Genomic DNA, 26,603 nt, shown 5'->3' with positions numbered 1-26,603 from the left:
TACCAACACTATAAAAACCACAAAGTAAACTCCAAAGGCTGCCAAAGAAACCCTAAATTAACTGATACTTCAAATCTGGTCATATACCCAACATCAAAAATAAATCACTTACATTTCTGTGATGATTTCAATACGAAGGATTCCAAAGTATTTCACATACAGGCGGGCCACTTAAACGACCACTGAAGTGCAACATTCACCTGAGTGACCAGCAATTATGTACTAGCAGGCTCACTACACAGCAGAGCAGGCACAGAAGTGAGTGTGCTTCAGTTTGTACCAAGGTTAAAAATACAGGGAGGCAAGTGTACATGCCCATGTAGAAATAAGCCAGGACACCAAGGTTAACACCCCCTATCATACTAACAATGTCATAAGATTTCCAGGATGTTTCTGTAATTTAATTGACCTATCCAGCTTAATCATTAAATGAATAAATTGTTATTGGCCAAACGGCCACCACCTCTAAATCCAAAGCATGGAACCGCCTGCAACATCCCCAGTCATACACACAGAAAAATACATGGATTGGCAAAAATACATATAGATTGGCAGGGAATTTCTTGTCCAAAGGGAAACGTTCACCTTGCTTGCTTAGCTCCTGAGATCTGACAAGATCAGGCTTCAAAGGCAGTGATGTGGCTATAAAACATGCTCATCCATAATACAAATGAAGTATTGCAGCTGTGGAATTAGCCCAGAGAAAAGCAAACCGATATCTTCCTGGGCTTAAATGAATATCCAACACTCATGGGGAAAAGTATTAAACCATTTTAGCCTTGAACAAAGATGACTACAAGGGAAACTGATGCAAGTATTCAATATCCTCAAAAAACTGAGAAATCAATGCAGTGGATTTCTTCAGAATCTACAGTGAATCATGAAGCAGACAACTGGAAAATACAGGAAACTGTACTTGAAAAATGAGAACAGGATGCACTTTTTTTGAAAAGTGCCAAATTGCGTTCTTTCATTTATAGCTGTTTTTATGTTCCGACTCCAACGTTTGATGGGTGCAGGCATAATGTTGAAGTTGATAAAAACCATCAGCATTATGGCTCTCTTTAATCCAATTCTAAAAGATGTTTTATATCCAACTAGAATTGCCAATTATTTCTCTAATACCCAGCGGGACTGGAAGAGACGGTTGTGAGCTTTCCACATCTTGGCATGTAGCTATGAATCTTGCAACGGAACTCGGGAGAGAACAAGGAAGTAGTAATTGCTTACACTTACATAGTACTTTTCTGGACACTCCACTCAAAGCGCTTTACAGGTAATAGGGACTTCCTCTCCACCACCACCAATGTGCACCATCCACCTGGATGATGCGACGGCAGCCATAGTGCGCCAGAATGCTCACCACACATCAGCTATCAGTGGGGAGGAGAGCAGAGTAATGAAGCCAATTCATAGATGGGGATTATTAGGAAGCCATGATTGGTAAGGGCAAACGGAAAATTTGTCCAGGACGCTGGGGTTACACCCCTACTCTTTTCGAGCAACACCTTGGGATTTTAAAACGTAAAACGGTAAAACCACAGAGAGTCAGGACCTTGGTTTTATGTCTCATCCGAAGGACAGCGCCTGTTTATGGTATAGTGTCCCCGTCACTATACTGGGGGCATTAGGACCCACATGGACCGCAGGGCGAGCGCCCCCTGTTGGTCCAACTAACACCTCTTCCAGAAGCAACCTTTTTGCCCCAGGAGGTCTCTCACCCAGGTACTGATTAGGCTCACACCTGCTTAGCTTCAGTGGGTTGCCAGTTGTGAGTTGCAGAGTGATATGGCTGCTGGTCATATCAAGTGTAGACGTGTAGGCAGACTCCACCAACCATCCCACTTCTGAGCTGTTTGTCTTTTAAGATGTCACAAACAGAATGGTCCCATGCAGGAGATTAAGTGACAAATGGAGGACAAGCACATTTCTCACTGACGGCACCATTTGCCTGCATGCATCCAGGAGGCCATAGAGGAAAAACCGAGAGGTTCCTGGCAACCAAGTCTCACCCTAGACACGCTGCGTGGCTCTTTGGGTGATCCTGGTTAAAACTGGCTAGTGACATGACCAAGACTCAAAACTATGATCACAGGGCTCAACATGCACTCAGACAAGCACCTTTATCACCTGAGCCACTCAGGAGGCCCTCTCCCAAAACAATATTTAAGACAAATAAATCCTTTCATTTTACAATCACAACAAAAAGATTAGAAAAGGTTTTAGATAATAGATAATAAGCAAGAGTTAATTATAAACAACAAATATCAGAATACACCAATTTGCATACAATTTACAATTACGCTTGTGATTTTGCCTATTGAAACGCAAGAATCAGAATCTACATGAACATCTACCCTTAATTTAATTTAATAAGTCCGTCGTCTTACCTGCAGGCAGCTTCCTGAACCCTCTTGTTGCTGTCCAGGATTCTTTTCAGCAGTTCGGTCATCAGTGGCTTTAGGTAGGTGTCCGGGGGCTGGCTGACCACCCAGTGTGCATAGCGGCTGAGGGTCCAGCAGGTGATTGAACGGACGAGAGCCTTCTTGTCAGATAGACACTGGACAAGGTGGGGGATCAGCTCTGGCAGATACGGGATCATACCCTGCATACAGCCTGAAAAAGCACATCTATAATCCATTGAGGAGAACTATGCAGTGAGTTCTACATGAAGGTAGGATTCCACTTTACTTTTTGCTAAATATCAACCTCCCCAGTCCAGTTAAATTGAGAACAATTTCAAATTTAACACCATGTGAAATGAACTGAAACGGAACACACTGAAACAGGGGACATCTTGTAGTTTCTGAACTTATGAGAAAAAAAATGCGACACACAGGGTGACGAAGCAAAACTAAGTATTAAATCCGAACAGTGGGATGTGAGTCATGTAAGGAGAGTAAAGGCTAAAATCGCCACAATTCAGTACAAGTAATTTGAAGCGCAGCCAAATCACGAATAATAACCCCTCTTCCCACAGATCCTAAAGAAACACTTAAAACCACATAAATCATTTACCCAATTATCGGACTAACCGATTACAAAAATCCCACCGAGACCTTCTTATCAAGTCCATTCATCTCAATTCTTCATTCCTTTCACTTCTTTCTATTCAATCTGCTACTAAAGCTACTTTTCCGGAAAAAACAAAACAAATTATCCATCTCAGGATTCCTTAATCGTAATAAAGCCCCATTATATATTAACAGCTCATCACATCTATCAGGATGTCTGTCAGGATGTGCATGCTCTCAGCAACCATATCTCCAAAGAAAAACATTACATTCCAACTTCAAATGACATATTAAACAAATATTTGATACTTTTACCTTCTAGAGATCACCTATATCCCTATTCCCAAATCATGGTTTACAGCACATGTCCAGACAAACTTTAACCTTGACTAAATTGGACTTGCTGCACCTTCAATCTGGCTACTTGCCTTCAGCAATTGCCCCAAGGACCAATATTCCCGATTCCTTTATCACCCATTCAGGATGAAACAGTAGTTCCTTCAGCAAAGGGAGGATGTGAAGCAAGAGATCATCACGGAAAACGTTGGCAAGAACATCCAAGGCTGCAGCTGAACATTTTCCTGTAAAAAAGAAGGCGATAATGTCAATCCATCTTTTGACAATTTGTCTGTTGTAGCGCCTCACCTGATGAAGTTAAGTTAATTTGGAGTGTTGGCCATATTAACACTATATCCTTATTACATCAGGAATTTCAAAAAGTTAATGAATTGACCTGGAGAAACGCCTGGATTTTTTAAAATTGGATTTTGGGATTTTCAAATACTTTCGTCCTGAGTAGCTGTGATCAAGCCCTGTTCCTATCCAGAAAATGTAATACACTCAGAGAAACTGAACTTAAAATATGAATTGAAAGAAGATGTAGAAACCATTGCAATATACAGTTTATATATGTTGCATTTGAAAAACTACAGTAATTGTTACACATGGACTAAAACAATGCTAACAAGCATACCACTTATAATGCAGAGCATACATAGGAAACCTATTCTTTTTATTTTGCTTATCAAATGAAAATTAATATAATCATATCGTATAAATTAAAGTTTCAATACACGTGGCTGTCTGCAAGTAAAAATCAAACTACACTTTGTTAATGTTGGCAATGAATATTTACGGCTCATATAAATATCCTTTGATTAATTTTCAACTTCCTGCTAAGCAAGATCCTAAATGTTTGCTCACTTTAAGAACAGCAAACTCATTTGCTTACTCTTTCAAACCACAGCATCATTACTCCTCTTCTGCTGTGATCCACTGTACTGTACGCTGTGATCAGAGTGAGAGGTATTTCTAATATGGTTGTGGTAAATGTGGAAAAAATAAACTTTGGCCTGGAGTGTTAAACTGAAAACATATTTCTAGTCATGCAGCAACCCTGGATGCACCTACTTAAATTCCAGTCGGAGATGGTGTCATCATCATCGAGGTCATCATCATCGTCGTCCTCTTCCTCGATGCCGTCGGCTTCGTGCTGCTGAGCCACAGTCCGGGAGCGATGGAACCGGGGTCTGATGTCCTGCTCGCTGTCTGGAATGGCCTCATCTTCCTCCACGTCTCCCTGGAAACACACCGCGCAACACTCAGAAGGTACAGCAAGGTGCTACGGGGCTGGACGTCACAGTTTCCTTCAGCGCTCCAACGACAGTCTCCCCCCACGCCACAAGACACTCTTCACAGGATATGCAGGGAGGAAAGCCGGCTGTTTACTTCAATGCGAGGGTTTATTCACCCAAGTAAATTAACAGTGCACAGAAGCTGGATGGAAGTAATTAAACAATTTTTTGCTGTGTCTGCTTCTTGAGAGGAACAGGAAGAAAATTCTTGTTAATGGGCTCTCTTTTTTTTTGTTAGTACAATACTAAGTAAGGAAGGGCATCTGAATATGTCCTCATCTTAAACCCCACAGCAAATGCCTCTCAGCTGTCTACTCCAGGTTTGACATGCGTGAATGTTGTAGGACACAGAAATTAGTGTTTAATTCAGATGTCAAACATGTTAATACAGACAATGGAAATTCACTGACAAATTCCATGAATACTAAAATAACCATTACCCATGCCGCTTGTATCTACAACCGTAAGAAAACCTCTTAGAGCAACAATATTTTATGAATAATCTTCATCTGGTGGGATAATATTTTAAAAATGCACATGGCAGATGGCCTCAGCAATAAGTCATACAAAATACTTTAATTCATATTAAAAGTGCCTAAAGAGTTTGTTAAAACTTAACGCAGTTAAACATACACATTAGATTTTCAAGTCTGAAACAATGCTCAGTAACTCAGACTTACCTTTTTCATTTGCACACTGTGATATCTGATAGTGTAAATTAGTTAAACTCTCAGATGGTATGAACGAAAATCAGACTTATAACCAATGGCTGTCATCCTGTCACCTCTGACCTAAAAGGTGCCCACTGACTGTTTGCAGTTTGCAGTTTAGAGATTAAACAAAGTCCTGATAATTTTTTTAACCTCATTTCAGCTTTATCTCATTTAACCTTCAATGTTGTTCTGTAAAATAAGAACTTCTACTGACGATTGCCCAGTTTACCATCAGCAATGCAGTTAAGTACTATTAGTAAATGCTTTTCTCCTCTAAGGTGATGGTTCCACTGTACAGACAACAATTTCAAATTGGCCTGCTTCAGATGTTTAAGATGCATCAATACTCTTTATGAATATTATGCCAGTGAGAATACAAATATTTTAAGATGGTTCAACAACAAAAGATTCCACTCACCTTCAGCAGAATAATATCTATTTCAGAGTATCTCATCCCATTAACCAGAACAGGTATTAATCTGAAAACAAGTAAAAACAATCACTGGTGACATATGTCAATGTATTCCAAAATGTTTATACATACAAACCAATAAAATGAATCACTTATTTGCTGTTGCAAAGATTACAACAATTATGTAGCTAAACTTATACAAACATAATATGCAATTACTAGACAGAATTCAATATAATGCAACTTGAACAAACAAGATTTTATCACTTCTTACTTACAAACCAATATTATATTAAACCCTGCAGGGGAAAAAGAGATTGAAAACACTGTTTGCTCCATTAGAATGCTTTCTCTAGGATACAGAGGAAAAAAAAGAGAAACGTAGAGTCTTGAATTAAAATGTTAAACAATACTAAATAAAAAAGCACCAAGGAACAGCATTAAAAAAAAAGCACAGGACTTATGTTTTGCTTACTTCGAGAGGTGTCCACAGAGCACATCTTTACAGACTGGCTGCTCAGCAAGGGTTAACCAGAACTCACAGGCCTCCAACGCCACATTTTCATCTTGGTCCTGTGTTCTTTGTAACATGTACTAAATAACATACAAACATAAAGTTAGCGAGTTTAATCAATACTGCACAATATCACTGGAGCCCTACCTAAAAACATCCTTTTGCAGGTAATTCCTATGAGGGCAACATTTTAGGAGGTATTCAGAAACTACATTCAAGACCGGAACATCAAGTAAATCACTGAAATAGTGCTTGAGCCCAGATGCAATACAGCATGCCTTTTACCATTTCCAGAAAAGATGGCACAAGAGTTAGACTGCATGAAGAAGTACGCAGATCGGTCTTGTTTGGCACTGTTGGAATTACAACACCCTATAACAGTCCATCACAGAATCTGCCCTGTCTTATCACTCTGGTCACAGATGGAACATTAAAAAAATGGTCAGTCACAATATTCACTTCTTGTCAGGTTATAATTATTTTAAAATTGTGATGCATCTTGTAAAAGTGGTAAAAGGGTGCAAACATTTATTAATTCACTATTCTGGGTAGGTCCAGATCAGCACCTAGGTTGTCTGCAACCTAGAAAGTCACCTTAACAACAACTTGTTTTTCCCTTATGAATGACTAAGCAAAGCAATTAATAATTTCTGTACACAGCATTTGTTCAACAGAGCCTATATCCTATGTCCATAATTCATTTTCTACAAGGGGATTCTAAAAATAGCAATTCTCCCTAACATCCTCCCCATATGTTCCAGCTCATTCACGTCATGAATTTGCACCAAGCTACCAACAAGCTTTTAAGGGGAAGTTATTTAATTTAAATTCCATTATCTACATTTCCTAAGAGTTCCAGATTTCAAAGTGCATTAATTTACTGCTCTTTGGCAGACAGTATCTTGCATCTTTGTATTGATGTTGATTCATCACGCTCTATGCTCTGGTTACAATGCTGCAAAATATTAAAAAGTAAAATGAACCCTTAAAGTGATGTAACATTACACAATTGTGGTGAGCTTCATCACTTCATAAACTTTCAGAACTTTATGATAAACATTATCTTTGAAACTTGTTTCCCCTATGCAAGTTCTATGCTGTACTTTCAATATGCCATACTGTAGCATAAAAACTGCTTTACTTAATACACTGAGGATGAATATGTACTCTACAGATCCTCCACCGGAGGGGGTAAAGTATCTGGAACATTAATTTTCTCTACAGCGCAGATAGAATCCAGTTTAATGAGAAAGCAAATTCTAAACGAATTATTTAATAAATCAGAAGACGGCAATGCATGATTTCTTCATCTAAATGGTTATAACGATAGATGCATATCCACCCATTATCAGAAAGCTTATTCTCCTAGTGATGAACGCAGAAACCCAGAAAATGTCCTAAAAGCCCTGAACTCTGGATAGGATGTCACTATAAATGAACATATTTTACAAATATTTCCCCTTTACATTAACAGACTTTTCCAAATACCATCTTTCTGACAACAGGTCTCAAGTTTTGCACAACAGTTTTGAAAGTTGCCTTGGACACATGCTATAGTACTTTCTATCATATATATCGAAACCTCTAATTAATATGAAGTTTAAATGGAATAGATAATGTTTATATTGGCTGTTATATACATACCGTATAATTCACAACACACATAATGCATCTTGCAAAAAGCTATTGCTGTATTTCCACAAATAAAAAAGTTGTTGTCTGTAAAGTTGACTTAGGTTATAGTTTTAGAATAAACAACTTCAAAAAGGATAAGTTGTTTTTGTGAAAATAACACTGCTACTAGTATCAATATAGAAACTCAAATATTATGTACTATTTTATTACTTTAAGTCAATATCTTACAAGTAAAACTATTCTGGAATACAAATTTTTTTCCAACACTTTAAACCTCAATGGTTTTCATGCATAGTACATCACTTTGCTTTATATTCGAGATGCATGTTTCCCGTAATGTACACCAGAATTTATTAGTAGTGCTCATATTGAGTCAGACTGGGGGCAGAGCTCCTCAAGCAGTAAGAGCAGCCGGCTCCTGGGGCGAGTCATGGCAGGCAAGGTTTGCAGTGCCCCACACACAGGGGACTGCAGCAGGACAAACAGCAACCCCAGGGCTAGAGCGTCTGGAGTTTTACCACACGATCTTCGCGCTTCGACGGACACTGTCCCAAAGCCATCGTCCAGCACAATAAACATTTCAAATGCCATCCTCATCTTCCCCATCACGAAACACAAAGCTTTATTCTCCACCCTGCGGATAAAAACAAAGGGAAGACGGAATGGAGCCCGGCCTTACCACGATGATGTTATACATGTGGGGAAGCAGACGATCCATTCGGACCTCGAGCAGCATGACGAGAGCACGGCACACGTTCTTCCTCACCTCTGGCTCTTCGTCGTCCGCCAGCGCAAACAGATTCTGAGGAGAGAACAATAAGCAGGAATAATGGCATCTGAAAGCTGACTTTCCAGATCGGTCTTTGTAACCACGTCTGATGCTCTCCGAGATTTTCTGTTCTGCGGCAGATTTGGCAATTTCTACTGTAAGCCTTTGCTTTGATATTCTGAGGTATGTGATCAAGGCGCTGATGTATTCTGAGATGCTGGCAGAACATCTGTTCCCTCTTTGGAAGACCCCAGTCAAGAATCTTCCACATGATGCCTTTGGATTTCTTTTAATGTCCAATATCAGAGTACCTTCTTTTACAAGTACAAATCTCACCTGGATTCCACTACTACCTTTATTTCTCTTCAATGCTTGAAATGTTATTTTTTGTATGGCAAATCATACAAAAGCACAGATTAATAACTGTGAGGTAGTTGCAGCTGCACTATAATCTTTCAATTGCCAGGGATATTAAGCCTAATACAGGAAGGAAAGGGTAGTGACCACTAGCTTATGTCTCACTGTGCATATCAGAAGTCAAAACTCAGCCAGGAGAGGAAATTACACAAACAATTTTCTCTTTTAGTATAATAGAGCATTATACTGACATGACATCCTATCATTACAACAATAATTGATTTTTTACCACACCAAGAATTACCCTCATTTTTAACACAGTCCAAGGTCATATGTACCCTCCCAGCTGGCTTGTCATTCAAACACCAAATAAAGAAAATTTCTAAACTTTTTCTACAGCTTTACAGTTGCATCATTTTGTTAGTTTTTAATATTACCAGACAGTTAAAAAAAAACAAACCAATGTAAAAGAAAACAAAAGCAGTTCTTATAATATTAATAATACAACAGAGTGTATTGTACAATGCTGTTATTGTCCACTAGTTATTCTCACTGAAAATGACATCGCTGTTAATAACTTTGACCTGTGGAATGACGACAAACCTCCTGTAAATATACAAACTAACCATCTTCTAAATGTTTAAAATATCTAACAAAAGGAAAGCAACTCACCTCAATGAAAGAATCAATATGTAGCATAAGGGCTTGAGTTCTGCTGATGATAAACTGGTTCACGCATGCTACTGCATGGGACCTAAACAAAAACAAAGATTTAATTTTATTGTTGTTTTCATGCGCCACTGCCCTTACTGGTGTTTTGATAAATGTTGTACATTCCATAAGCACTGGGCACCAATAAAAAAAAAAGAAGAATTAAGCAGAAAGGCTGAAAATGAAGCAGTGAATAATGAATAATGAAACAGTATGTGTTTTAACAACATAATTCGATGCCTGTTGTAAAACAAGATCTACTGCCTGTGGGATAAAGGAAAGTGCAGCATCAAGATGCAGGATGACAGCTGCTCTAACCTCAGTATCACAAACCTCAATCCACACCTGAACATCCTTTGCTAAGGTTTACTTACATATTTCAAAGACATGCCTTTCATCAGCAGAACAGAAGGGTCAGTGTAAAACATTTGCTCGATCACTACGAAATATCACAATCCTCCAAATAGGAAAGAACTGAAGAACTCTTTGATGGTACAAACAAGACCTTTGAAGAGCAAAAACTGATTATGTGCTCATGACATTGGATGATTTCAATAATCACCAACTAATTACTTAACTGGATAATTTTCAATGTGCCAGTAAATGAAAAATGCATTAATCTTTAATAAATATTACACAATAGAATGAAGATTGCTTTTCATTATACAATCTTACATTGCAAAACGTGCCTTACGAATAAGTGCACTAGACAACCCTAAGCAATGGGCATTAAGGTGGAAAATTTTGTCTTTATTGCTTCTTGCAACATTTATGTTAGATGTAGGCGTCATTACACCTCTGTATACCTCTCAGTACTTCACAGTAACATGTACTGTCACAGCTCTGTACCGTGTGCTTCAGTGATTACCCAGACAGGCCACAGACTGAAAAACACCACTACATACCTTATTTTAGGACTGCTATGTTTAAAAAATTGCAGGAATTTTGGAATCATGATGTTGAGAGGTCGGTCCAGAATATCACTATCCAAAATTTCAGCTGAATCCTCACAGATTTTCTGAAGAGCCCCAAATGCTCCCTAAAAAGTAAATAAAAACAGTGATTAGTGAGTGGTCCAGTGAATTAAACTTGAATTTTGAAAGCATGGTCACTCTCCAAAGTCAGGGAAAGTTACTTTTAAAAAGCAATCCGCTACAGTTCCAAAATCACTTTTGTAAGCGATTACTTTTTTTTAATTAAGTGAATGAAAATTGAGTTTAAGATGCAAGTATTGTATATTACATAGCAACTACTCCATACACTTTAAAAATCTCTTTTTTAGAATTATTCTCACCCCAATTTTTGAAATTGTAAAAAGTAATCCTTTATACAAGTAACTGCAATGGATTGCTTTTTAAAAGCAACCTTCCCCAAGCAAAGCAAACTGGCTTAATCATGTACTGCTGATGAAACTGAACAACATACACCTCCTGAAATTTGACATGCTGGTTTCTGCCCAGCTCCAGCTGCTGGCAGACTTTGCGTTTTAACTTGCTGGTATGTGAGGAACTAATGGATAGCAGAGAGAGATAAGCATGATCCATCACTTCATTGTTGAATGGCTTACTGCCTGAACAGCAGATGCCAGGTTCTGAAAACGATGAAATTATACATCCCCTTGTATTGAGATTAAATTATAATCATTCCTCCAAGAGGGTTGCCAGGCCAATTTTCTGTTGCACAAACACCTAATAGTTGCAAACAAAAATAATTGTTATAAAATATCATTTTTAAAGCTATACTGTAATAAACCAACTAAACAATGGAATCTGACGCAGCATCCACAAGTTCATGATTAAGAAAGGAGTCAAAACAGTGGCTCCGAGGATGACACACAAATGACCCCTAGGAATAATGATCAGTAGAACCTTGCACACGTGAAGCAATAAATTACACTCAACAAAGCACACAGTTGCTAAACAGGACAAAACAGCACTGATTACAGTTCTGCATTTTTCCTATCAAAGTGATAAGAAGGAGACAAAGGAGGAAGCAACCATAAACTGTATACTTAGGTATATTCTGAGTACTATCATACAGAAAATGATCTCAATTCAATAACCATAAATAAACAGGACAAGTTAAGAGTGCTCATGAAATCTTAGGGGCTTTTTAGAAATGTTCTGCTTAGATGGAAATGACTACTAAATTACTGTTTGAAATACATCAATATGCAAAAAGTACTGTACATTTACCGTCTACAGGTTAAAACTCCTGCTCTAGTACTTGGTTATTAATCTGCTAATCCAGAACGCTAACTACTAAATCCTCTGGAGCAAAACACTTCACCACATAGACAATCAGCAACCCGTATCACATGACCGACATGGGCACTTCAAGGCCTTTAAATGGGCACTTATGTATTGCACTCTCAGCAGTTGCCAGTTTATGCAACACGATTCAGATGCAAATGGGAAAGAGCACCCAATCTCTCTGTGAAGGCTCTGATTACGAAATGATATCCATGGTACAGTTGGTCATAAATGAGTTAATGCACTATTTGTCAGAAGATACCTCTAACCCTAAATGCTGGGACTTGGATTTTTTAAGAGAAACACTGACGTTTCCCTGATAAGCACGAACCAAACAGCATCGGAGACAAAAGCTTTCGCACAGAGTACTACAGCAACAATTGGATCCAAAGCGGTTACCATGGCAATAATATCCTTGCTCCTTTCTGCACTTCAAGAATGGTGCTTTCCATGACAGTACCACCAGCGCATTGCTTTTGGAGTCCGTCAACTAAAGCTGTGAGATCACCACACAATTTTGAATCGCTTTCTTCTCACAGTTTGTCAGAGTTGAGTAAATCGGTATTAAATGTAAGCGAGGAGACTGACCTGACTGATTATGGAAAACACCAGGAACACAAAAGGGATTCAGACTCGTAAATCTTCACCATAAACTTGACGTCTGTCTTCCAAGCCTAAATAAAGTAATTGCTATCCTTCTATAAATGTTTATAGACCACCACCTGCTCTTGTCTTTTAATAGATTTACTGTACTGTGCAGTGGCAGAAGTGTCATATCACTCCAAAAATATTAGGAAACTTAGGCATAGTGCACACACAAGAATCGTACAGACATAACTAACATCTAAGGACTATAGTGAAAGCACTGAATAAAATACAGTGATGCTTTTATGCATATTTTTGCATGCCTTATATAAATCTGAAAATACAGCTTACTGCTAGCCTACAGCAAGGGAATCTTCTTGATGAACCATCTGTGTAAGCAAAGACCATACAGCTGCTTTAAGTGAAAGCAAGATTCAAGGACCACATAGTCAATGTTAACAATGCCAAGTACTTTTAAAGGCATATTTGATTCCACATACGTCTGCAGAATCATTTGTCCATTCCCCAAAGCAGACACCTTTGGAGTAAAAAACAAGAAGCCATTCTGTGCCTCCTCACCACACATCATTTAGACTACACCTTAAAGACAACCATCTCCATCCGCATCTATCACCAATCTTTAGGTAACGGGCAGGGAACTGTCTGACTTTGGACACCAGTATTACAATAACTGATCTCATTACAGTAAATAAAGGCACTGATGCAGGAAGAACAGCTGCTCTAGGATTTGAGACATTTTCCCATTTCAGATTATGATTTAATGGCAGGAAATGTCAGCAATCAGATCAGTGTTAAATATTAATGAAGCAGTACAAATAAAATCCATCTCTTTTACAGCAGATTGGCTCATTTCCAACATTTAACCATTTATTGAGCTACAGGGTCAGAAGAGTTACAGCACACTACCAGTTTGGGATTTGTGTAATATTCCAGGCTACTTCACACCAAGACTAAAGCAAAATAAACTATTAACATGTAATTTCTGCAGGTATTGCGATGTCCTCTTTTTTCAGTTTAGATCATCGATTTACATTGTTGTGGCCATTTAACATACTTCTTAAAACAAAATTTTCTCCCAAGTGCAACTTTAAATGTTAGAATTTCAACTGAAATTCCCTTTTGGGATTAAATTCTCCCCTAATAAAAGTTTCACTCCACCTTTAGCTTTAAAAGACATTTAAAGACAAAATGGAGGCTTTTCCTGAAAAGAAAACTGAATGAGTAAATACCCAGGAAACATGCCCCAGCAGCTTCAACATAAAATAAACTGACCTAATCTGTAATAAATTAAAAGCAACTGCTCCCCCCGCATTTTTAAGGAGCACATATTTTGTAGTATTACACTGAATCCCACCATATACTATATAGTATTTCTATCTGGGTTTTGAACTGTGGCCATCTCCTGCCAGCTGGGCCTTATCCGAGATTATTTTCTTTAACAATCTTCCTACCAGTGTTTATGTCTTTTTTCAAACAGCCCAGAGTTATGTTGTTTCCTTTGATTACTGATTAATATACTTCTGAAGTAAAAATCTCCAGGAATGTCTAGAAACAAATCAAGAAAATAAAGTGGGTGCACAGCAATCGCCCACTTCACTATCAGTTCGGATGCTTTGACCCTAAAATTAATCAGGTTTTAGCGAAATAATAGAAGGTGCATTTATCATATTTCAAACAGACATGAGGATATACACTAAGTCTGGACTTGTTTATAGTAGTACATCATAAGTTCATGGTAAAAATAATGAATGCAAGGGAAATGGTTGTAACAAAGTAAATTTGCTCAAAGAGGTAGTCATTTAAAAAAAGGTTTATCATTTGAACACTGGCAAGCTGAAATGACAGATCTGCTTATGGTTATATATCGATCCCCTGTGGTCTACCATGTGAACTGGGCATGGCTTAAAGTAAATTTATAAACTGAAATTTATTTATTGTATGCATTTATAGAATACTGCAATAAATAATTAAATGATTTTCAAATTATCTTCCGATATATACACACATTTACAAAAGCACACGTTCAACTGATTTTTAAAGAGTATGACCTTTTTGAAGCACATCTTTATACTCAGAAGTCAAGCTCATTTCATTCTTGCCAGACTGACAGTAAGTACACAAGAAGCTACCAATATGGCAGTGGCTCTTTAAGAAGGTCGTCTAATATCTCTGTGGATAAGATTTCAGAATATGGGAACACCAACAGTTTCCTGGAATTATCTGGCAAGGATCAAAAAATAACATTTGCAACAAGACTGACTTGAAAAAAAAAAGTCAGCCAACACAGCCTTGTATCCAACACAGCAAAGAACTCAAATGGGATTTGTGTGTTTTTTTTTTTACAAACTAACCGATTCATTTTACTGGAAGTAGGTCAGTTAACCACAATTTCAGCTTGGCAGAAAACCAGTTTAGCTCCAAAAATTTCAGTCTCTAGACTACATTTCAGAGCTCAATTTTCCATCAGTAAGGCTGTATCACTAAGACACGAATGACGATCTCCATACAAGGATTACCAGAATGCCTAGACTGGTCAAACAAACTTTAAAGGGCGGTGCGTTGGTTCTGTGGCTAAGGAACTGTGCCTGTGGCTGCAAAGTTGCCGGTTCATATCCCGCGGCCGGCAGTGGAATCCTACTCTGTTGGGCCCTTGTGCAAGGCCCTTAACAGACCCCAAGTGCTCCAGGGGCGCCATATAAAATGGTTGACCCTGCGCTCTGACCCCAACCTTCTCTCCCTGACTGTGTGTCTCACGGAGAGCAAGTTGGATATGCGAAAAGACAGATCTCTAATACAAGAAATTGCATATGGTCAATAAAGTGATCTTATCTTATTTTTAAGCACACAACTAGGCCCACATCTAGTAAAGTAGACCTCAGAAACAACTAATATACAAAAAATTAAACTTCTTTCGTCATAATCCTTAAGGGTAGAACTACTATAATCATAGTTCAGGTGGGTAGCTGCGTCAGCATGCGTAGGCTGCAAAGGAACAAGTAATAGGTTTATTCCATGCTGAAAAAAAGAAGAAAGAACACAACGTTTCGGCCATGGAGCCTTCTTCCTGAAGAAGGCTCCACGGCCGAAACGTTGTGTTCTCTTTCTTCTTTTTTTCAGCATGGAATAAACCTACTATAATCATTACATTACACTGCATACTCTAAGTATTTTCACCACAGTAAGGATATACAGGTCATTGAATTTCAGTAAACATACCTGAATAACTATTTATAATTATTATACAACTGTACTTCCGATCTTACACATTTTCCCCCCCAGTAAGCCTCCCTGCCTAGTGAGCGGTTTTCTTCTTCTTGTTATTTATACCAGCCCCCTGCAGCTAAGCTGGACACATTTCATTATGATTGCTGGGGAAATCAAAGAAAGGTCATTCCATGTCTAAGACGAAGTCACCATACATCACAGATTTCAAATGAAAAATCAGTAAAACATTAAAAGCGATTTTATGGAAAAATCTAATGTTTGAGCACTCAACTCCTAAGAGTTCCTATTATGACTACTTATTCCCAGGGGTTCACCACTCCCTTTTCTGTCCAGAGAAACACACAAAGGGCTTTAAATTGCTAACAGCTTTGCAGAAGCCTACTGTATAGCACAGCCACAAAACATTCACACCCAGATTGTCAAGCAATCCAAGAACCACTATGACATAATTGTAAAACATACTTTTAATGGCTAAATAAAAGCTCACTGGATCTTCAAGGTATTTTAGCAGTCTAAACAAGTAAAAAAAGAAGCATGGTTTCTTGTGTTTTATGCAAAAGAAAATAATCATGTTAACCTGACTCTAATTAAAACGTAATTTTTGCATCATTTTTTGCTCCTGAAATTACATCAGAATTTTTTTTTCCCCCAACAGGAAGAAATGCATTTTCTATTTCAATAAGGGTCAACACTATGATTTCTAGAAAATAAAGTTTAAAAACGCATGTCTTGTGATTATGATTTCAGTGGTGTTCTAAATGTTCCTCAAGAAAACGAGAAACTCATGTTTCAAGACAAACATATTACAAACCCCAAAAGACACATTACTTCAACATTCAGACATACCTACCTCTTCTTTACTGTGCTGCTGGAGGCACAACAAAGACGTTTCTACTGTGAAAAGTGAAATCTCCGTTTACAACTATATGCCTCATTTGTCTTAACAGAATGCAGCCTTTCGTTACCACAAATCTACATAATGACAGTTACTATAAAGGAAGTGGACAAGTTCAAGGAGCAACTTTTCCCCCACATTGTCAGCTCTCAAATTTGCACTGACTCGCATAATTTCCAGTCGGGGGGGGGGGGGGGGAGAGGAAAACAACACGGGAGATGCAAAAGGTAGGTGGTCATCGCAGCGGTCTTGTGAGCCTGTGCTGGCACATGAACTTCACCATTCCATCACAGTGAGCCCCAGACTATCACTCCCACATATCGCAACAGTTCCTTATCCACGGTCGCATGTCCCTTCAAGGACCTGTTCATGAGATCCCAGACTGCCATGTTTGTTCCCCAATACCAGTTCGATCTGTTCGGTGTTTTCCCATTTCCCACCATCATGATCTTAACCTAGTCTTGTCTATTTGTATTCTGAAACACCTGCTGGATAAGGACTGTCCAAGACCAGGGGCAGCCCCCCCACCCCTTACATATTGGGCATTGCATACTACAGCTGACAATAAAAAGAGCCAAGAAGAGTCATGATTACCAGTTCCAGCTTCTGTGTGACTTATTGTATGCACTGTTTCGGCACCCAAACATGAGTGAGCCTTGAAAACAAACACATGAAATGCAATTTTCTACCGCTCCTGAACAAAGCACGAGTATCTAAAAACATGGGAAGAGAAATCAAGCAACAGAAAATTTTCCAATATTGAGGTCTTCAGATTAGGATTAATAGGAATGGAACCTACAACAGCAGTCCAGGTGAATTTACATCATAAGAAATATCATACAAACATCTGTCAAAAAACTCCATCACAAATTTGCCTTCTTTATTTTAACCATATATATAATACATCCTGAAAATACAATTCTGCCTGACTATGGTAGTTTTTCCCCACCACCTGATCTGATCACATCTTTAATGTGAAGCAAGGCTGAGCCTGGTCAGTACTGGGATGGCCTGTAAGGAAAACCAGGTTCTGCTACAAGTGGTGCTGGTAGACCAGCAGGTGTTGCTCTTGCCTCAGGACCACAATTCCCAAAGGTTGGTATTGAGGTATGGCAATACATCAATAGGAGATACTGTGGTTTAGGAGATGCAACATATTAGGCTTCTATTGCTGAGCATATTTCAGAAAGAGATAAATATCGCAAAATGATGATTTATCCAGAGCTAGATAAATGTTATGACCCTTGTGTACAAATATCAACTCAATGATACGTATGTAATAATTTCTTTAGAAGTATCTTGATGACCTAATTAGCCACTGACTAAACTTGAAAGATGTTCAATTGTGTTGTGTAAATTCTATGATAATTATCTGGGTGGGTAAAATTATCTTACATATGACAATTGTATATGAAGCTGAATGTTGAATTGCTCCATAGAAATCTGAAATTAATAAATAGCGATAGTGAGATGTACTGCAACTTGGAATAATGCTTTATTGAATTACTTGGCCAAATGTTGTAGTGGTTCCAAATTATTTTAACTGCAGAGGACAGAAGGATCAAACTAGAAGAAGAAATGCTAATTTTTGCACCAGACAGGAAGGTGTATTTAAAAATTCAACAGTGTGAGAAATCATGAAGCACAGCTGTGCTTTGATTATACTCTTCTTCAGTTAGGTTTATGGAGAAACAGACCTGCATGTCTTTTTAAATCTTTACAATTTTGATAGATTTGACATGGAAAGGCCCTGAATCAATAGGTACTATTTATCTCTCAATCTCGACTTTACTGCCAGGATTTCGAACAAATTATTTAGCTTGCCCTTCATATGAGCAAAGAATATTCAACTCGGTTATCAAAATGAAAACAGGAATCCATCTGTCATTAACTAAAGCCCTTCCTCCCAGTGCTCAAGCTCGCTGATCCTGGATGTGACAGTCAATTGTGACTAAAGTACAGGTATAGCTGAGCCAAGACAACTGCACAATTACTGTAGTAGATTAAATAGAAATTGCAACAGACAAGGATGTCATTCAGAATAACTTCTAACATAAATGAACAGAGAAAGGCTGAATATTCAGAGCACTTATTTAACAATATGCTTGGGAAGTCTTGTCCCCAGTCCCCTTTGCTCTCTGTGATGTAGTCCTGTGTACCTCAGTGCTCAGACTAGTGACATGCACAAAGGGTTTGTGGTGCTTACTCAACACAATGGAGAGCTGGCACATGAACCCTACCAACTCGCATCTCGCTTGCCAGCAGTATCTGCATCACAGTCAATATTTTTTCACAACGCACACTACTGAAAACCCTCCTGCTAGAGCAAAGTCCTCAACTACCTTGAGTGAAACACACACAGACACTGTTACCAACAGCACCCCAGAAAATACAGAGGTAAAGATGAAAGTTGTTCACATTGGACATCGGAATAGGATTAATACTAATATGTTTCGCCAGGCTGCTAGTGTCTCACACCAAGTCAGAACATCTGTTTCGTTTTAACGAGCATTTGGTGCTTAAGTACAGTAATGTGCAAAATGATAAAACCCTAAAATCAGTCACATCAGCTTCTGCATAAAACTTCAAAAACTGTGCAAGAATAACAGTTACTAATACATCTGAACCATCTATAATGCTAAGGTTGGAATCAAATCTTTATTGATTACCCCAAACAGAATAAAAATAGTCTGTCCACATAGTATTGTCAGTCTTCTAGTCCATGTCTTTTCTTTTCACAGCAAGGGCTTTTTGTACTCACTGTTCCTCAAAATTCAGCATTACTTTACAATGTTTCTGCAACTGTGTGTGACCTGGGCCTGTCTTACATCATTTGACTAAGGGTCCTTTTATCCATTTAGTACATTTAGCAAAGCTAAGTTCTCCATTTTTCAAAACCCAGTCAGCATATTATGGAAAATGAACTCTTCCCTTTACAGATCTAACTACATGAGCAGCAATCAGTAATCAAAACAATGGTAAGTCAGTACTATCGAAACTTTTCACACATTGACGTGTTAGAATATGAGTTTCTAAGGAGCTTCATTTCAAATGTTCCATGTATTCTGTGACACTTGTGGGTAATTTTAAATAAAGTAAATCAGGAAAACTAGTCACTGAGGACAGAGAAACCATTAACCTTCTTAAACATCCAAATTGCATTTACAAAGATTAAAACTTCATGTTTTGTGTTTAATGGGGAGTCAAAAAGCTTTATACAACATTAGCTACCTGCAATAAAAATGGACAGTCATGTCATAACAGTATGCAACACAATGTCTGGTTATCGGTGTTAAAACACAAACCACGTGTAGAGAAACTAGTGTTATGTGGCTTCACATTATAACTCCTACTGAGCAGATGTCAGTAGGAGGTAACGTTTTTCAGTGAAATGGAAATGGAGAAACACGAGCCACAGGGCACAAGTGGAAACTGTGTGGAAGAGCATTTAAAACCAAGAACGAGGCATTTCTTTAGCCAAAGGGTTGTGGGAGTGTGGAACAACCTACCCCACCATGTTGTTGAAGCCGATACCCTGGCATCTTTCATGAAAACGGCTGGATGAGATCCTTGCATCGATAAAATCCAAACTACCAAATGGGCTAGTTGGGCCGAAAGGCTTCCTCTTGTTAGTAGCCTTTTTTCATGTTATCTCATGGCAGTGCACAGCCCCTGCTCAGTTTTGGCTTCCTGCTGCTGGAATCAATATCCGTAACACAACCACAAAGAAAAATCAGCAAAACAAAAGCAGTGCTTAAACAACTTATAAGCAGTTATAACTATTCTTGAGTATATTTTTGTTTCTGTATAGTTACAACACTAATTTAAAAAAAATTGCCTTTACTAGAAACATGTTAGCACTTCCATTATAAAACCCACTAGAGCAAGAAAGACTTCATTTAATTAAATAACATTCTTAGGTGAAGCCATCAATACTCATTTATTTTCAGCAGCCACTTAATGCAAGGTCAAAACCCCCAAAGGATCTCAAGTGATTTTAAGCACCTACCTAAAATAATTTATTCAAGTACCAACATGAATATTCAAACTCAACAAAAATGAATGACAAAAGTATGAACATTGAAACATAAAATGACACAAAACCCTTTCTGATGCTCTATATTACAAGCTTTTTTAATCCAAGATTGATTTCCTTTATATCAATGTTTAAATCACTAGATAGACATTAAGACAGTAACTCTGGTCCACATCACCAAAACATACAATCTCAAAACAAAAACCCTTAGGTCAGTAGCGTCAAATATACAGCTCATGGCCCACCAAACTTCTTTATTCCTACACCTTCGTTGCAGGTGTAGTCAGAACCTCATCTTGGATTTGTCCAAGCCTTCTCAGCCCACACTCGAACGCAACACACTTAGCAATGTTTTTCTATCTGTCAAACATATGCCGCCCTACCTATGGTTCTCTACCTCTATCCAATAAAAAAGCCCAGTTGATGAAACAGATCTATTTTGAAAGCGACATGTTTTTGCACAACATGGGTGGGAAGAACAAAAAAGACCTGTGCACAATACAACTAATCCCAGAGCCTGGATATCTTGCAGTTTATCAATGATACCTGTATACACCTACGTATTTCTGGTATGGTGTGTTCAAGTACTTTTTCAAGTAAATCTAATTAAAATATGAGTGTGAATGAGTTTGAAACCCTTGCTTTAGTTCTTAACAGCTCCAACTTAAATGATCCTCACCCATTATGTAACTGAAGGATGTAATTATGTAGATACCTTCATCTGCAGTCCTTAAAGAACTACACATTTCCATTACATATAATAACTTCCTTGGATGACTAGGCGTGCTCTCACTGCAAACAACTTAATTGCCAAAGTGAATGAATTACAAAGTATGAATACCTTGAGAGATGTAGTAAAACAATGTTATCTGACCTCTCAAAAAGAAAACAAATGACTCAGCTGATAAAGCCTTTGTCACACTACAAGACTCAACACAAGAGCGTGTCAAATTTAATGACTGAAGTTGCTGAATCTCGCTGCCTTTTCTGTCCTAGAGGGTGTTAAATTAGGAATCGCAGGAATCGCAGTGGGTGACCAATTACACGATCATGACTTTTCATCATGGTTCCAAATCTCAAGTTGCGCTAAGAAAGTAGCGCGAGGTCGCCTAATTTCAGCAGCCAATCAACGTGGATCACACTGGTTTAAGAGGAGGAGCGCCATACGAAAGTAAACGACAAACACGAAACAGACATCTATGCTGGCTCCAAAGTTCGACGAGCCTCGCCTCCATTTGCACAGTCAAAAACACTCACTTTCCTGCATTCCTTTCAGGCGCATTGTATGCATTGTACTTCTGGTTGAGCACTTATTGGCTGTTGAGTGTCGCAGAGCCAAGAGTGTGACTCACTACGAAAAAATCAAACAGGTTTGATTATATCGTAGCGAGTCAAAGAGTGTCGTAGGGGCTATTAAGAGTGCTATGAGTGAGTCGCTGGGGGTGTCACACTACACCCAATGGTAACAGGCGCATGCCGCGACTACAACTCACTGTGATTTTCTTACGATTATGTAAATGAAGGCTACGACTGAAATCCTAGGAAAAGTCATGTAGTGTGACAACAGCTTAAGGAGGCAAAGAAAAAAGGAACTAAGGGCTAGATTCTGACAGACACACCAGAAGCTGCAAATTGACACCAGTTCATTTTGCCCACGTCGTTGAAGGAAAAAAAAAAGTACTAACACACACAACAGTTGGAATGGGATGAAAAGGAACTAGCTCTTTTCAAGTCACAAAACCTACTGGTTCAGACATATTTTAGACGGCTATTAAACCAAGGCTTCTGACAGTTTCTGCAGGATTTAAAAATTAGCACCTAACGCAGTACAATGGCAATTCTCAACATGGCTGACAGCAAGTAAACCCCCCTGAATATCTAGTGCAGTATAACTACACAAACAGTACAATTAACAAGAAGTTTAATTTTGCCTTATCTTACCAAACTTATATTCAGATGTTTATATACCATCTAGGGATATGCTCCCACAGATATCAACTCCGCATGGAAAAGAATTTGCTTTATGTATGATAACGGCTACACACCATCACTGAACCAGCTGGGAAAGAAACATGTTAATAGTTGGAATCCATTTAGGTGAAAAAGAGCCAGCAACTGCAGCAGCATGTATGGAGAAAGCAGTGAACTACAAGAGAATCATTGGTTCCATAAACATTTACAATCAAAAGAGACATTTACAGAATCATTTGTGCAGCCAACAGAACACGATATCATTATAACACTTGTTGCAGTGATGCCATATCATTTATCATCACAAATTAGGCAGTGAACAACAATATACTGTATCACAAAATGCATTTTTCTTTTATCTTCCATTGTTGCCGCAGCTAGTTGGAAAAGCTAAATACACAACAAAAGCAAACTTAATATGGTGAAAGCAATTTGACTGTAGCTTACAAGATGTTTTAATCTTTTAAAGAGATATGATTTATGAGTTGGGTACAGCTTACCATTTTTCTTCCACATATAATTTTGAGGTCATAGATTTTAATGGTTTCTCAAAGTCAAACTTCATGTGATAAACTACCTCAATTCCCAACACAACGATCCCTTAATGGCTGATTTACCTAGTTTACTTATAAGTGACTTGAACTGTGATTTACTTAAATAAATTTAAGTTCAACAAGTCTCACAAATCCAATCAAATTTCAGTTTTTCTAGAAGTGAATTCAAGTTTAAATAATTTTCTTGCAAACCACAATTCTTCTGGTTCCACGTTTCATCACCTAGTTAAGCAAAAACTTTCCAATTGTAAAAATGCTAAGCTGGTTAAAAGTACACTCAGAATTACCCAAACTAGCTTACAACAGCAATGCCTCCTACCGTATGTCATTTGAATAGTGCTCCAAGAATCACAGTGAGTTTTGACACAACATGCAGTTTATGTCAACACATTAAAATGAAGTAATCACAACACAAACTGTTATGACCGTGCTCACATTGATTGTATCATTTGTTTCTGTACACAGTTTTGATTTGCTTATGATGAGGAAAACTGATGTTGCTTCCCTATTGCAAATATTAATGTAAACTACTCAACACATAAAACAAATTAAGGACAAGTGATCAGTTGAATTATCACTAAGGCTGCCATCGTGAAATTATTTCTGTCATGTTAACGGGACTCTAAAGCAATAATCATTGTTTAAAAAATTGGTTTTGTAGTTAAATCCCACTCATTAAGTAACAGAAAATGAAAGAGCCACTAATGTGGAGGATTACCTTACTAGTATCACGCAGAAATGAACTGCTTAAACTAATCAGGTGACACTATTCTGAGAATACAAATGGGTATAATATTAAATTTGCCTGGAAATATAGAAGTTTTTAACTGTACAGGGGTAAAAGGATTATCAAAGTCCTAATTGCTTTTGTCTGCTCAGGCAATACATTAAAGTAAGACATTTTAAAGAAATACTGAAAGCTAACATTCATTCTGCTCACAGAGACACTGCTTTTAAACTAATCACAATATTCATAAATATTCTACTGAATTGTCATCCATAACATGCCTCCATAATTCTTTACACACCGGCATTCAACTTATACATAACAAGCTTTGCTCTTAAATCTTAAACTTGAGTCAAGCACTAAAGCTATGAACAGAAACCTCAAAGAGGTTTGCATTACTTAGACCAGCAGACGAGTTCCAAGACATACATTTTTAAATTGAGTTTTAAAATGCTCATGTGAAGTGGAACAGAATTAGTCTTTGCCCAATAAGGGAGTAAATGTATTAAAAAAATGTGCCCAAAAGCATAACTAGGCAAGGAATGAACAGTTTTTAAATCTGAGTCTACACAGGTTTTCACTGAACGCACTCAGTAACTCATTGAAATTATAAAGTAAAAATAGTAGAGCTCCTGCAATTCATTTCTACAGGAACACACTAAGGATTATTTGCGATTAGGAACATGATTTCCAAGGAAGAATGCATAAATCCAAGAATCATTTCACACGGTTTCTAAACTCCACACCTCTGCCTATAAATGATTGACAGAAATTAAATACTGCTTTTTTTAACATCATTTACAGTCTCAATCTCTGACTTAGTCATCATGCTGCACATTTTCTACATGACCTGACAACAAAAAAAACTTTCAATTTCGGAACAACAAATCAACGACGTTGTCATTAACTCTGAGTTACTGTATGCAGGTTTCCGCTTCGTCTTGCAAAATGATGAGGGGAGGTCTATTCACAATGTACTTCTGATAACAAGTATCCAAAAACACTCTAAATATCCTGAAGGTCAATCGCTATGGTTAACAGCTGTGCTGCACTACTGCATTCTCTCAATCGCTCAAAACCTTGCGGTGTGAGAAGCTCCATATATCCTGCCTTTTTTCACCTTGGTAAATGCAAACTCATCCTGAGGTGTTCAATGTGCTGCACATAAATACCGAGTCATTTGAACACTGATACACCCAATCCTAAAGAAATCAGCAGTGTACAGCAACTGAAAATGTAATTGCTACTGTAGGGCTACAGATTTTTCTAAAGCATTAAGCTTAGTACTAAACCCTTCCCACCAAGAACATCAGATTAAATAGCATTTGTTACTCATTCCCCCATTCAACATACTGATTTGGAATAATACTGAAAGGACAGCATAGCCATAAACTACCACATTCCTTTCTGTAGATGAAACGCCTTACCTCACAGGTATTATAATCTTCAGAATCCAAAAGACCACAGAGTTTTGGCAGAAGTTCTGGCCAATTCTGTAACTCTCCCTTTGAGGCAATAGTTGTAATCAGAATACCTTTAAAAAAAGGAAAACCACAGGAAATAAAAAGACTGATTAGTCTCTAGGTTTGTGTATCATCCAATTTAAAACCATTACAAATCATTAAAAATGAAGGAGCTCAGAAAACAAGAATCAGATTTTACTAAACACTGCAATATGTTTCTCCTTCCCACCCAAACCTTCCAACATAGGTTTAATCAGTTTGCAAAATCATTAATAATTATAGAGAATTCTAATCCATAAATTAGGTAAGGAAATTGTTAAATTCTTATCAGCAAATAAATACAGAATAATTGCCAATCTAGTCCAGTGTTTCTCAAATGTGGGTTTTGGCACACCTTCAGGCATTAAAAAGTGCTGAGTCTCATATGAGAGATATAAAAAAGTAAAATTAGTTAATGTTTTTTTGAAGTATCAAGTCTCATGCGGCACATTCAAATTCTAAACAGGGACCTTGCTTTGAGACTGCACACAAGAGAACTGCGAGTTCAGTTTTCAAGTCTGACAGACATAAAACACAAAAGAGACACAGATGACGTGTTTCATGGTCATCAATTCCCACTGGGACAAGGAGGATGACAATGGATTAAACATCGAAATAAGTTTTATTTACAATATTAATAATAATGTCCCTGGCCAAAGAACATGTGTATTTAGGGAGGAGGTGTGTCACACTATTTTTATATTTATGTAAGTATACCAAGAGATATAGAAGACTGAGAAACACTGGTCTAGTTAACAAGACTTAAATATTGAAAAACCCCTACCTGTATTTAAAGTTATTTTGGTAACGTTATAATGAATTATGTTATAAAAAGACTTGCTTATTTCTAACCTGAATATCTGGGCTATGTACCAAAAAAAACTGCAGAAACACAGGGCTTTTAGTTTAAAGGGACCACCAATTTACTGGTATAACTATCCAAAATGTAAGATTTTAGGAATTTAAAACACTTAGCCTTTAAATTATAGCACAGCCACAATGCATTAATTACCCCCCACCCACTCCCTTGTTTATTACCCCAAAGGCTTAATACATCTTTCACACTGTGACTAAAT

At 37.9% G+C, this 26,603-nt stretch overlaps 1 protein-coding gene across 4 annotated transcripts in view; it reads right to left on the bottom strand.

The window, feature by feature from the left end:
- Positions 1 to 26,603, bottom strand: part of tnpo1 (transportin 1) — a 58,607-nt gene that overhangs the window by 19,320 nt on the left and 12,684 nt on the right. For 3 of the 4 annotated variants that reach the window (XR_015935909.1, XM_088629138.1, XM_088629139.1), the window contains exons 5-13: positions 25,453 to 25,559; positions 10,665 to 10,798; positions 9,721 to 9,802; positions 8,602 to 8,724; positions 6,249 to 6,367; positions 5,780 to 5,840; positions 4,425 to 4,593; positions 3,443 to 3,595; positions 2,391 to 2,616 (exon numbers count right to left, since the gene is read on the bottom strand). Coding sequence is in view for 3 of the 4 variants with exons in the window: in XM_088629138.1 (XP_088485264.1) it covers positions 2,391 to 2,616; positions 3,443 to 3,595; positions 4,425 to 4,593; positions 5,780 to 5,840; positions 6,249 to 6,367; positions 8,602 to 8,724; positions 9,721 to 9,802; positions 10,665 to 10,798; positions 25,453 to 25,559 (1,174 nt within the window). In the remaining variant the exon portion in view is untranslated. Of the gene's footprint in view, positions 1 to 2,390; positions 2,617 to 3,442; positions 3,596 to 4,424; positions 4,594 to 5,779; positions 5,841 to 6,248; positions 6,368 to 8,601; positions 8,725 to 9,720; positions 9,803 to 10,664; positions 10,799 to 20,246; positions 20,391 to 25,452; positions 25,560 to 26,603 lie in introns of those variants that run through there. The other variant, XM_088629141.1, reaches the window with a different exon arrangement.

This window comes from Lepisosteus platostomus, chromosome 4 (genome assembly GCF_059453375.1).
Source record: "Lepisosteus platostomus isolate fLepPlt1 chromosome 4, fLepPlt1.hap1, whole genome shotgun sequence".
In the NCBI taxonomy this organism is placed as follows: Eukaryota; Metazoa; Chordata; class Actinopteri; order Semionotiformes; family Lepisosteidae; genus Lepisosteus; species Lepisosteus platostomus.
The sequence above is the reverse complement of the archived record's forward strand: the minus strand, read 5'-3'. Positions and strand labels throughout refer to the sequence as shown.